Here is a 13,998-nt window from a genome sequence, read left to right as displayed (position 1 = left end):
GACAAGCTAAGAGATCTTTCTGTACACATTCTCTATCATGCATCTCACCAACTGAAGAAAACAGCATTACCCTATGAAGAAAAATTAACTGTTTGCCACTTTAATACACCAGGCATACTTCTAAATTTATTTTAGCATTTATTTTCAGCCACGACTGGGCCTGGCCGCACTGTTGACCCCACCACCATAACTAAAGGGTCCTTGGTTGCCAGGTGAACAGCAGGAGGGGCGTGCTGTGTTTCTCCCTACCTACCACTGTGTGTTGCATGGCCGAGCGGACTGCGATCTGACAGGAAGAGCTCACTGAGAGCAGAATGATGAGCAGGTACAGGAGGGGAAGGGGGAAAGACGCATGGAGGGGCTAGAGGAGAGGGAATATGACACAAAGGGGGGTAATGAGAAACATTAATTGGTGAGGGGGTGAGACACTGGTGGGAGGGAATGAGACACATGGAGGGTCTGGAGGAGAGGGAATGAGACACACAGAGGGTCTAAGGGCAGAGGGATGAGACACATAAAGGGGGTGGGGTTATGGGGTACATGGAAGGGCTGGGGGGATGAGACGCATGGAGGGGCTAGCGGGTATGTGAGACATGTAGGGACTGGGGTAGAGATAGGACACATGGAGGAGCTGGGGGGTAAGAAATGAGACACATTGGGGGTAGGGGGGAAGAGACATATACCCGGTGGGGACTCAGGGGTTTCTGGTTACACCTCTGGCTATGTAGGCTATATTACCATCTTGTGCATCACCCTTTACACATATATTTTAAGCTTGTTTACGAAGGGCAATCTTCACCTCTTCCCATTTCTATAATTGAAAAGCGCTGCAGAATATGTTGGCACTATATAAATGGTAATAATAATAATCAAGTAAATATGTTAATCAGTTACATATTATTAATAGTATTCTTTAGCGCTGTACAATAGGTGGACTAATAGACACGTAATTGTAACCAGACAATTGGACGCACAGGAACAGAGGGATTGAGGGTCCTCCTCAATGAGCTTACATGCTAGAGGGAGGGGGTATAGTGACACAAATGGTAAATAGTGGTAATGAAATGGGCTGCTAGAAAAGTATTGGGTTATTTTTGACAGTTGCAGGAGAGGATTCATGGGGGGAGGAAGGAAATGAAAACCCGCTAACGGTTTAAATTATATGATTTCCTTAAGAAGTGTTTTTTTCAAAGATTTTTTGAAGGAGTAGAGACTGGGTGAAAGTCTAATGGAAAAGGGAAGGGAGTTTCACAGAAAAGGTGCAGCCCTGGAGAAGTCTTGAGGCAAGCATCAGATGTGGGAGTACGGACATAGGATAGGCGTAGGTCTTCGGCAGAGCACAGGGGCCTCGACAGGACATATTTGTGTATTAGGGAGGATAGGTAGGTTGAAGCAGCATTATGTAGGGACTTCTAAGCAAGCACCAGAATCTTAAATTGAGCCCTATATCTAACTGGAAGCCAATGTAGGGACTGACAGAGGAGGGAGGCGTGGGCGGACAGGAAAATGAGCCTTGCCACCGCATTCATTATAGATTGCAGTGGTGCAATCTGGGAACACGTAAGACCACTGAGAAGGGGATTGCAGTAGTCAAGGCGAGAAAGAACAACGGCATGGACCAGCACCTTAGCCACGTCTGCTGTTAAATAGGGTCGGATGAGAGCTATGTTTTTTTTTTTTTGTAAATATCTGTTTATTCGTTTTCAAAACAAAATTTAAGAAACATTGAGACTCGCAGGTCTCCAAAATGTATCCGTTTGCGTCAACATGTCAAGTGAACATTTCGAAACTCGCAGGTTTCATCAGGTATGTGAGCCTCAATAGTTTTGAGACTCGCAGGTCTCACCCTTGTTGTTTTTTTTTTTTGTTTTCATGGTTATCCTGTATATTAAGTACTTTTCAACGTCATGACAATATGGCACTTTATCGCCGTGGACTCGCAGGTCCCGCAGGTTGGTAAGGTCTTCTAAGGGAATTTAACCCCTGGAACATTTGTCTCGAATGCAAACCTTGGTGACTTGCGGGTCCCTCTATGACATGTGTGGTATATATATTGGCGGGATTCGCAGGGCCCGCAGTATGTATGCCTTAGGTGGTGGCCCAAGGCAATTGTTGGGGTCTCCCTGACACCTGAGCCATAACGGGCTAGTGCGTTTCTTGTGTTTCTACTAGGAGGAGTGCTGCCATATTGGTGGTAGTGGCACCCAGAATCTAGGGGGTCCACGAGGGTGGATGCTAGGGTTGTAATGTGTTCCTCCCCGTAGGGGGGGTTCCGTGCCCTGTGCCCTGGGTGTGTGTCTGCTTACCCCTAGTGGGTGTGCCTGCCCTATCGTTGTTGGGGGTCTCCGCTCCTCATACCCTTCTCTGGCCCCCCTGTCTCGTGGGCTACTGCTTGTGTGCCTGCGGCAGTGTTAAATGCCTCGTAACCATCAAGGTGTATCTGAGTCAGGCTCGAAGGCCTGTGTGAGTTGTCCCTGTTCCAGGTCTCCTTTCTCCAACCTTGCGTGTGCTACCTTTTTACGTGTCGTGCCAGACTTGCCTAGCCATATTACCGTGGGTTATCCTCCCAGCGGTCGCGCGTCCTCGCCTTCAGTCCCACAGTATAGACTAAGTCTGTTTGTCTAGGTCAGTGGAGCAAGGCTTGGAAGTCCGGGTGTGCAGTGGTTAGCAGCCAGTGTGTCCAAATCGTCAGGTAAGTCTGGGATTTCCCTTCTGCCATCAGGGATAGCTCCTCTAGTGTTCTGAGTTCCTCCATGCGTCGGTACCAGATGTCTATGGGCGGTGCAATTTGTTTTTTCCAGTAGATGGGAATGAGACTTTTAGCCACATTAAGTATTCGGATTGTGAGGGATTTTTTGTAAACAGATGACTGTGTCTTGGTATGGTGTATGAGGAATGTTGCAGGGTCCTTCGGTGGGGGGCAGTCGGTAAATCTCTTAATGATTAGATATATGGATTCCCAGTAGGGTTGGATGAGTGGGCAATCCCACCAGATGTGGAGGTATGTGCCTGTGTGTCTAGTGCATCTCCAGCAGGTGTCGTCTGTAGTGGGGTCGTATGTGTGGGTCTGGAGTGGGGTGCGGTACCAGAGGGCTAGAATTTTATAGGCCGTTTCCTGCGTTCCGCTTGACAGCGCACAGTGGAGCGAGAGGGTGCAAATTTTGTCCCATTGAGGTGGTGTGAAGGTTGTGCCTAAAGTTTGTTCCCATTTCCCCATGAAGCTTGGGGGTGGTTGTCTTCTCTGTCGCGTGAGTATGCCATAGAGGGTGGTGAGGCCTTTGGATAAGGGGATTGGGTCCATACAGAGTTCTTCGAATTGTGTCAGTGTTCTAGTGGTGTTGTGGATCTGAAGTAATGGTTGAGTGAATAATTGCAGTTGTCTGTACCTGAATTGTAACATGAATGGGTGGTTCGAGTTCTCTGTGAGCCCGGACGAATGCGATGGGAGACTCACCCGGGCGTCCCAGGAGGCCATTGAATATGGTAGAGATGATGGTTACCAGCTGTGCGGGTGTTTCTTCTCCTTCTTTTAGGCCGCGTATCCGCAGGTTGTTCCTGTGGCCTCTGTTATCTAGGTCCTCGACGTGGCGTGCCATAGCCTGCATTTGAGTCAGTTGTTGTGACTGGGCCGTTGAGTGGGCCGCCTGTGCCGCGGTTAAGTTGTCGTGGTCAGCCTCAATTTGGGCCATGCGGTCGGCCATGCCCTGTATGTCCGCTCTCATCATTTGAATGTCCGCCCTAATAGATGTCTGGAGGGCCGTGGTGGCGTTAGTCAGATCATCTCGGGTGGGAAGAGCCATCAGCAGGTTAAGCCAGTCTGCTGGTGGGGTCGCCATGTGTTCACCCCTGTCCGGGGAGTGGGAGTTAGGGGTGGAGGCTCCCGACTGTGTGTAGGCCTCAGACGCCGCCTGGGAGGTTAGGTCCGGCGTCGCGGCTAAGTATTGCCGCATCGAGGAATTTACCAGCGCTTGGCGGGTACCCGAGGGTTTGGGGGTGCTCCCGGTCTTTGAATGTTTCCCCATTTCGGGGATTGGGGTCAGCTTTCTCGGGCTTCACGGGTGTGCTCGGAGGAGCGATGCGATTATGCGACCATTCCGTTCCGCAGCTCGGCCACGCCCTCGAGAGCTATGTTTTTGAGCTCTCATCCGGATTTAGCGATTGACTAGATATGAGGTGTGAAGGAGAGGTCAGAGTCAAAGAGAACACTTAGGCAGTGAGCCTGCGAGGTAGAGGTGATGGTGGCGCCGTTGACTTGGAGGGAGACAGACACGGGAGTAGCAACACTTGAGGGAGGAAAGACCAGAAGTTCGGTTTTGGACAGGTTGAGTTTAAGGAAGTGAGCAGCCATCCAGTTGGAAATCGTGGAAAGGCAGTCAGAGACGGGCAGAGAGAGATCAGGAGAGGACAGGTAGATTTGTGTGTCATCTGCATATAAATGATAATTATGGGAGCCAAAGGAGCTGATGAGTTAACCAAGGGAGGCAGTATATATAGAGAACAGTAGGGGACCAAGGACAGGACCTTGGGGAACGACAACAGAGAGGGGTTGGGGAGAGTAGGCAGAGCCAGAGAAAGATACACTGAAAAAAACTGAGAGAGGTAGGAGGAGCACCAGGAGAGAGCAGTATCCCATAGACTGAGATTATGAAGAATGAGAAGAAGCTGTTGATGATCAACTGTGTCAAAGGAAGCAAAAAGATCAAGGAGAATTAGGATAGAGTAATGGCCGCGAGATTTAGCAGCGATTAAATCATTGGATACTTTGGTCACATCTGTTTCAACAGAGTGATGAGTGTGTAATCCAGACTGAAGCGGGTCAAGCAGAGAGTTGGATTCGAGGAAGTCTGTCAATCTCACATACACAACTTATCTTTACAATAAATCCTGTATTGTTAAGGTCAGCCCTGTAACCCTCAAATGTTTTTGTTCTGGGTAGGCATTAAAGGTAAAGAAAAAAAAGAGTTACCTGTGCACTAGCCCAACTCCCAATGCATATTTAAATAAATGGAGGCTATTCAGTAACTCCAATGGCCATTAGACGTAAGCCCATCTGCCACATCAAGACAAACCTCTTAGGTGGGCCCTTCACTAATAATTCACCTTGCCTCCTTGAGCTTCAGGCAAAGAAATATCTAATGAGACAGAGAGGAGTATTTTTCAAAACCCCTACATACTTATTAACCCTTAATAGGGAACACATGGGATGGGTGACCGCAGGGCTGCCACCAGAAATTTTGGGGCCCCTGACACAGCCCACGGTCTGGGCCCCCCGGGGCCCGCCGCCAAGTCAGTCCACATGACCTGCCCCAAGTCCGCCCACATGACCCGCCCCAAATCCACCCACATGGCCCATCTTAAGTCCACCCACAAGGATGAAGTGTGTGTGTACTGAATTTGTTTGTTTGTGTGTGTATAGTGGCTATAGAATGTGTGTAGTGGATACAAAGTGCGTGAGTAAAGTGGATACGCTGTTTATAGTGGATTCAGATTGTATGTTTGTGTAGTGGACAGAGTGTGTGTATAGTAGATGTATTGTGTGTATAGTGAATGCAGAGTGTGTGTTTGTGTTCGCATAGCTAATGCAGAGTGTGTGTTTGTGTAGTGGAAGTAGTGTGTGTATAGTGGATGTAGTGTGTATTTGTGTAGTGGATGCTGTGTGTAGTGGATTATGTGTGTAGTGAATGCAGTGTGTGTAGTGGATTATGTGTATGGTTGTGTAGTGGATGATGTGTGTGTGGTTGTGTAGTGAATGATGTGTGTGTGGTTGTGTAGTGGATGATGTGTATGGTTGTGTAGTAGATACAGTGTGTGTGTTTATGTGGTGGATGATGTGTATGGTTGTGTAGTGGATGCAGTGTGTGTATTTGTGTAGTGGATTATGTGTATGGTTGTGTAGTGGATGATGTGTATGGTTGTGTAGTGGATGATGTGTATGGTTGTGTAGTGGATGCAGTTTATGTGTTTATGTGGTGGATTATGTGTATGGTTGTGTAGTGGATGACGTGTATGGTTGTGTAGTGGATGCAGTTTGTGTGTTTGTGTAGTGGATGATGTGTATGGTTGTGTAGTGGATGATGTGTATGGTTGTGTAGTGGATGCAGTTTGTGTGTTTGTGTAGTGGATGATGTGTATGGTTGTGTAGTGGATGATGTGTGTGGTTGTGTAGTGGATGATGTGTGTGGTTGTGTAGTGGATGATGTGTGTTGTTGTGTAATGGATGCAGTTTGTGTGTTTATGTAGTGGATGATGTGTATGGTTGTGTAGTGGATGATGTGTATGGTTGTGTAGTGGATGCAGTTTGTGTGTTTATGTAATGGATGATGTGTATGGTTGTGTAGTGGATGATGTGTGTGGTTGTGTAGTGGATGATGTGTATGGTTGTGTAGTGGATGATGTGTATGGTTGTGTAGTGGATTATGTGTGTGGTTGTGTAGTGGATGCAGTTTGTCTGTTTGATGTGTGTGTGTGTGTGTGTGTGTGTGCGTGTGTATGTGTGTGTGTGTGTGTGTGTGTGTGTGTGTGTGTGTGTGTGTGTGTGTGTGTGTGTGTGTGTGGTGGATGTGTGACAAATGCTGCTGGGAGGTATTTTTTTTATGTAGAATTTGTATAATTAAAAAAAAAAAATGTATTCCCCCCTGCCTGCCTCTTACCTGTAGCCAGGAGGGGGGACACTGGATTCCCTGGTGGTCCGGTGGCTCAGCTTGTTGGGCCAGCAAGGAGGAGCCCAGCAGACTCCCTCCACCTTCTCCCTCCTGCCAGCCACTGCTCTATGCGAGCCAAGCATGCATTGCGTGCCGCGGAGCGTTGTCATGACAACCCGCGGCAACGCTTTACTGTTGTGACTTGCGAGAGTGCTGGAGGGGAAGGTAAGTATATCCTGGGCCCGCAGAGGCATATATACATAGCGGTACTCGCTATATATATATGCAGATTGAAGGGCTGGGGGCCCGGGCATGCAGAGGATTACCTGTGCAGTCCGGGCCCCCCAGGACCGCCGGGCCAGTGACAACCGTCATGGTTGTCACCCCCTGATGGCGGCCCTGGGTGACCGCATTGTAACATGTCTGCGTGATGAAAAGTGAATACAAATACACAATAACTCCTGCGCTCAAACTCCCACTAACTTTGGGCGGCAGCAACGACCATAGCACACAACAGCCCTGATACATACACAACAGCCCTGATACATACACAACAGCCCTGATACATACACAACAGCCCTGATACATACAAAACAAAGCAAAGAAAAAAACAGTTACCTGTGCACTAGCCCAATTCCTAGGCATATTTAAATAAATTAAGGTCTGAAGCTCAAGGAAGCAAGATGAATTGTTAGTGTAGGACCCACCTAAGAGGTTTGCATCTAATGACCATTGTAGTTACTAAATAACCTCCATTTATCTAAATATGCATAGGAAGTTGGGTTACTGTGCAGGTAACTTTTGTTTCTTTCTTATTTTGTACGTATTGGGGCTGATGTGTGCTATGGTCGTTGCTGCCGCCCAGGAGTAGTGGGAGTTTGAGCACAGGACTTATTTTTGTGTATTTGTTTTCACTTTAGCATCATTACAGGTGAACCCTTCAAAAAAAAAAAAAAAGAAGAAGAAAAACATCATTACCCCAGAAAGAAAAGTGAACTGTTTACCACTATAATACACTAGATGGAGCTATTACCTCTAATTTTATTTTTTAGCAATCACTTTATTGTGGTAGTGGGAGGGGTACCTAGGGTGTGTTAGGCTGGAGACATGTTCATGCTGTGGTCATAATGTCATGGAAATAATAGAATCTTTAGTTAATCTGCTATATACAATAACAATGGATTATTGACAGACATTTTCTAAGAAATGGTGATGTGAAAAAAGAATAAAGTGCATTTCTTTGTGGATGAAGATGGCATTGAAAAGATAAGAATCGATTTCCAAGGTTTCAGAACTGGCGTGACAGAATTCAGGAGAGAGCAACACATGTGAGATTACAGCTCAGAATCATAAGAAAAAGACAAGTAAGTAACATACATTCACATAGCTCATTTTAAAATGTATACAGAAAATATCTTAATTTTGAACTGCAAGTAAATGTTATGGTATAAAAAGAAAATATCAAGTATTTTTATTTCGGGAGAAGAGATCTTTTTTCTGCTTATATTCATTTAATTGTCTAGCTCGCATCTGGCTCTTGCTTTGTTTTGTAAAATAATCTCACTCCAGGGATTGTGATGGTTATCCTTGCAATATTAGAACAGCTGGAAGATAAGAGTATCAATTAAATCCTGCTTTACTTTCTGGGTTAGAGTTTAGAACAAGCTGTAATATTGTATTTGTATTTTATTTTATCTCTAGATGTTTGAAAAAGGGAAACAGATTTTCCCAGACTTCTTCTAAATACTTCCTGTTGCTGTTTTTATGAAAATACCAACCTACGATCCAGAAGAGATGTATTGGATTGATGGCTCTCGCCGTGAGAACAACTTGGCAAATTTCTACACAATGGGTCCAGAGCTTGGAAGGTAACATGAAACATCTTGGGTGAATAGAAAACACAAGATAACTCCTGGATAGCAATGTTAAAAAAAACACACATAATTCCTTCAAATCTTTTGAATGCAATATTGCTTTCAAAATCCAAATCATTTTAAAAGGAGTTGTCAAAACTGATTTTAATTTTTTTTTTTTTTTAAATGGAGCTGCAATTATATAATTGTCTTTAATACCATTGTTAATGGTGTGGTTAGTGTTAGACGTTTAATGTTTAGGCTTGTGGGTTAGGGATTGGAAAATTCCGATCATCTGTGTCTGTTAAAACTCAAACGGTTCTCAAAGGAACACTCTAAACACCACAACTACTGCTGCCCACTGTAGTTATAGTGTTGAGAATGCCCTGGCACCATCCCAGATTAACTAGTCAAAATGTTTAAGAATGGTCTAATAACTTACAACTAAGGAACAGCTCCAGATACAGCTCATTGGCTGAGACCCCAGGCAAACAATTTGATTATTTTTCCAGAGTACCAGGGCATTTCTGACACGATAACCACTATGATAGATTTATACTCTAAACCCCCTTCTTTAGACTCTTCCCCATAATAGAGGGGTCTCCAATAACCCTAAAGAATAATGTGCTACTAAAATAAACTCGTTATACTTGTACTTTGTACTTTTTGTGGCCTTGAGTCTGACAAATGTACAGTTTAAGACTTACATGGGTCACATGTGCACTTGTGGTACAACCCTTCACAGATCCCACTTCTAAAGACAAAGTTTTCCTTACACTTTAGAGATATCATATGTAGTCCAACTTTGAAGGAATTCATTAATTATGGAGTGGAGTGTCAATCTTAGACAATAATTTCTATTCAAAATTAGAAAAATTGATATTGGTAGGAATAACAGAGATTGTGCATCAGATATGTATTTTTATCTGGGTATGTATTTAATAAAGTAACTAAGTTTGTGCCTTTATGTTTGTTTGAGTGTCTTAGTATGTGTTTGTATGAGCAGGGGGGTACTGCTGATACAGCTGTAAAAGGATCTAGACCACCCAGTGGGCCCACCGGGTCGTGATCAGGTCAGGTCAGGCAGCGTCCAGATTGGTGTTATGCAGGTAGGTATGGAGCAGATAAGTTGTATGGATCAGGCTGGTAGAAATCAGGTAGGTAAGATAAAGCGTAGCTAAGACTGGTAGTGAGCAGGTTTGGAAGTAAATAGGATTGAGGAGTAGTTCAGGCTGGTACTGAGCAGGTTTGGAAGTAAGCAGGATTGAGGAGTAGTTCAGGCTGGTATTGAGTAGGTTTGGAAGTGAATAGGATTGATGCAAGATGGTAAGTCCACAGGTTGGTTCACAGGAGCCAGGATCTGAAGTATTTCAGGAAAATCAACAACTTCAATGCAAAGGCCCAGTATTGAGACGGGTGTGGCCTTTTGTAGGTGAAGTAGAGATGGAAATATCTGTGCTAGTGGTTAGGGAGGCCACTAGAGGCAAATATTAGTCGCTGTAGGAATGAATTTAAGAAAAATGAATAAAGTTCAGAATTTAGATTTTTGGATCCTGACAGTTCCCAAAGCCCGGTGCCATGACAGATGTAGGCGACAGCCTTCACCCAACCTCCACATACATCTGTTGGCTGCCTATCTGCAATTTAGGCATAAATTCTCAATGATTATTTTGTTTCAACCTAAAGTCTTTAAGTAATACAATTTAGTAATATTATGTCAGATGTAAATTTTATTGCTCAACCTTCAAATAGGTTTCACGTTGATATACCTGGGGCGTCCCAGACAAGACTGTACACACATCATATGGGCACAATAGCTCTATTACATTTTCGTAATGTTTTTTATCCCCTCCCCCCCCCTCCCCTCCACACCACCATTACCTGATTGGTAAATTAACCAGCATGTGCACTTTCTTAATATATGTACCAGTACCAGGACCCATCTTTGTCCTATATGCATCCTCCCTCCCTATTCTCGTGCAAAAAAGAGGAAAAGAGGTCTCTCTTGGGATGAATTTCCAAATTAGGGCATAACACTATATATATATATATATAACCAAAAAAGATAAAACGAAAATCTACAGTCCCGAACTGTATAGAGTAAGGAACAGAAGAGAGGAAATTCCCATAGCAATTAAAATACAATTTCTTATTGCTGGACACAAAATCCAAGTATGGAATTATTTATGTCAATACCTAATAGGTAAGAGATTGGGTGTGAGATAAAATTCCACTTATATTAAGCCTCTATGGTTATGGATATTTCCTTTTTTAAGCTAGGGCATCGAAAGTGTTCTATTAACTAAACCTCTAAAATGTAGTTTTTCCTATTGCTGAACAAAAGATCCAAGTGTGCAATTATAAATAGAAAGTACCTAATAGGTAAGAGATGTAAGATAAAATTCCACTTATATTAAGTCTCTATTGTTATGGATGTTCCTTATTAAGCTAGTGCATCAAAAAAAGTGGTCTATTAACTTAATCTCTACTAGGAGAAAAAAGGTTGGGGAATGGGAAACATGCAGGTAGTAGAGATTCAAATATATACCAGGGTGGGGATAGAGAGCCCCTCTCATCAAAGATCAGTGGTTATTGGCACAGAAAGGCAGAAACCTGTAGTCTCTTTCAATGTTGCTTATGGAGTAGCAGAGTACACCCTGTTCCAAATTATTATGCAAATTCTATTTAACCCCTTAAGGACCGGCCTGTTTTTGCGATGTTTGTACGTTAAGGACCAGAGCAGTTTTAACACTTTTGGGGTGTTTGTGTTTAGCTGTAATTTTCCGCTCTCTCATTTACGGTTCCCATACAAGTTATATATTGTTTTTTTCACAACGAGAAGGGCTTTCTTTACATACCATTATTTGTATTATGTCATATATTGTATTTAAAAAAAAAATAAAAAAATATGGTGAAAAATTTAAAAAAAAAAAACATGTTTTTGGACTTTTACTTGAAAAATCTTTTACTTATCTACAAAAGCTAATGAAAAAAACTGCTAAATAGATTCAAAATTTTGTCCCGAGTTTAAAAACACCCAGTGTTTACATGCTTTATTGCTTTTTTTTTTGCAAGTTATAGGCCTATAAATACAAGTAGGAAATTGCTGTTTCAATATATATATATATTTTAAATGTATCAATAGTGACATTGTAACACCGTTATCTGGCATAAATCCCCGAAACACACCTAACATGTACATATTTTTTTAAAGTAGACAACCCAGGGTATTAAAAATGGGGTATGTCCAGTCTTTTTTAGTAGCCACCTAGTCACAAACACTGGCCAAAGTTAGCATTTATATTTGTTTGTGTGTTAAAAATGCAAAAAACGCTAACTATGGCCAGTGTTTGTGACTAGGTGGCTATTAAAAAAGGCTGAACATACCCCATTTGCAATGCCTTGGGTTGTCTTCTTTTGCAAATGGTATGCCATCATGGGGCTAATTCTCATTCCTTGGCTACCATACGCTCTCAAAGGCAACCTAACCAATCTGACAAATTTCAATAAAAAAAAAAAGTAAAATCAAGCCTTATTTGACCCTGTAACTTTCACAAACACTATAAAACCTCTACATGTGGGGTACTGTTATACTCAGGAGACTTCGCTGAACACAAATATTAGTGTATCAGAACAGTAAAATATATCACAGCAATAATATCCTCCGTGAAAGAGCTGTGTGTGTGTGAAAAATGCAAAAAACTTCACTTTCACAGACAATATCATCGCTGTGATATGTTTTACTGTTTTGAAACACTAATATTTGTGTTCAGCGAAGTCTCCCGAGTAAAACAGTACCCCCATGTACAGGATTTAGGGTGTCATAGAAAGTTACAGGGGTAAACACAGTGCTAGCAAATTAAATTATCTGGACTTTCGGCCTGGGTTGGCAGGCAGGTCCCTCAAATTGCAATCATTAAAATTACTTAATTAGGTAAAAATATTACATAAATACGCACGTATAATTTTAATATATATACATATTTATATATTTGACGTGTATATTTATGAAATTATTTATGTAATTATGTATGTGGACATATGTATATTTCGTATCATTTTTATTTATTTATTTATACATAGATATATATATCATTACATTCTAAGTGTATTTTGATATAAATATATATATATATATATATATATATATATATATATATATATCAAAATACTGTTAGAATAAAATTGCATATATATAATTTTTTTTAATTATTAAAAATTATTTTTATTTTTTGTTATTTATTTTTATTAACATATTATTTGTATTTTATAATAATATATATACCATATATATAGTTATTATATATATTGTATATATTCGTGTGCAATTTAAATATAAGTGTATTTTTATATTAATATACATATATATAAATATAAAAATACACTTATTATGACATTATATATATGATATATATACATATATTATATATAGGTATCTAAAGATATAATACATGTATATATATCGTATATATATATACATATTATATATTTTTTACACGGATTGTTTTTTTTTTGTAACTTTATTTTTGATTTTTTACTTGCAGGGAGACTGTTTGTCAGCACAGACAGTCGCCCTGCAGGCAGATACACAGACACCTATTGCGGTCATGTGATCGAGTGATCACATGGCCGTGGGGTCCTGATCTGCCGAGGGGGGACTGCCCGGGCAGACAGGCAACCCCCCTGGACCGGGAGGAGAGCTGATCGCCGCCGTGGGACCGACGGCGATCAGGTAAGTAGCCCCAAACTGTTATGACGGTTCAGGACCGTCAGCGGTCCAAACGCACGTTTTACCGCTGACGGTCCTGAACCGTCAGCGGTCCTGAAGGGGTTAAGTGTCACAAAGATTAAATATTTTGTTTTTCAGTTTAACTCATGGATGTGATTGTGTCTCAGGGCTCTTTTGATCACTGACAACAATCTTGGACACCTGTGATAATTAGATTCCCAGGTGAGCCCAATTTAAGGAACAACTACTAAAGGAGGGTGTTTCACATAATTAAAGGGAGACTATAGTCACCAGTGCAACTACATGTATTCCTGACCCTATAGTGTTAAGACGACCATCTAGCCCCCCTGGGCCCCTCATGCCTCCATAAATATAGTAAAAATCTTACTGTATTCAAGCCAGAAGCTGTAAATCTGCATTCTGTTAGACTCAGGAAAAACAAGCAGTCTGCTGACATGTGATAGCCTGATCCAATCACAGTGCTTCCCCATAGGATTGGCTGAGACTGACAAAGAGGCAGATCAGGGGCAGAGCCAGCATGATTCAAACACAGCCCTGGCCAATCAGCATCTCCTCATAGAGATTAATTGAATCAATGAATCTCTATGAGGAAAGTTCAGTGTTTGCATGCAGTGGAAGGAGATACTGAATCACAGGATGCTTGTGCACAGCAGATCTGAGTGGATGGAGGCATATTATGCCTCCATCAACATAGAAGTACCTCTGGTTCACTCTGAGTGACTGCAACTGGAGGTGTTCCTAGCTTTCAATGTAA

At 42.3% G+C, this 13,998-nt stretch overlaps 1 protein-coding gene across 2 annotated transcripts in view; it reads left to right on the top strand.

Annotated features, from left to right (window-relative positions):
* The first annotated feature begins 7,745 nt into the window (after window positions 1-7,745).
* LOC134611553 (calcium/calmodulin-dependent protein kinase type IV-like) overlaps window positions 7,746-13,998 on the top strand; it is a 131,261-nt gene continuing 125,008 nt past the window's right edge. For both annotated transcript variants that reach the window (XM_063455537.1, XM_063455536.1), the window contains exons 1-2: window positions 7,746-8,005; window positions 8,343-8,509. In XM_063455537.1, coding sequence (XP_063311607.1) covers window positions 8,406-8,509 — 104 coding nt within the window. In that variant the 5' untranslated portion in view covers window positions 7,746-8,005; window positions 8,343-8,405. The remainder of the gene's footprint in view (window positions 8,006-8,342; window positions 8,510-13,998) is intronic.

The sequence above is a fragment of the Pelobates fuscus genome, chromosome 5, assembly GCF_036172605.1.
Source record: "Pelobates fuscus isolate aPelFus1 chromosome 5, aPelFus1.pri, whole genome shotgun sequence".
In the NCBI taxonomy this organism is placed as follows: domain Eukaryota; kingdom Metazoa; phylum Chordata; class Amphibia; order Anura; family Pelobatidae; genus Pelobates; species Pelobates fuscus.
Note: the sequence above shows the minus strand (reverse complement) of the source record. Positions and strands in the feature narration are given on the sequence as shown.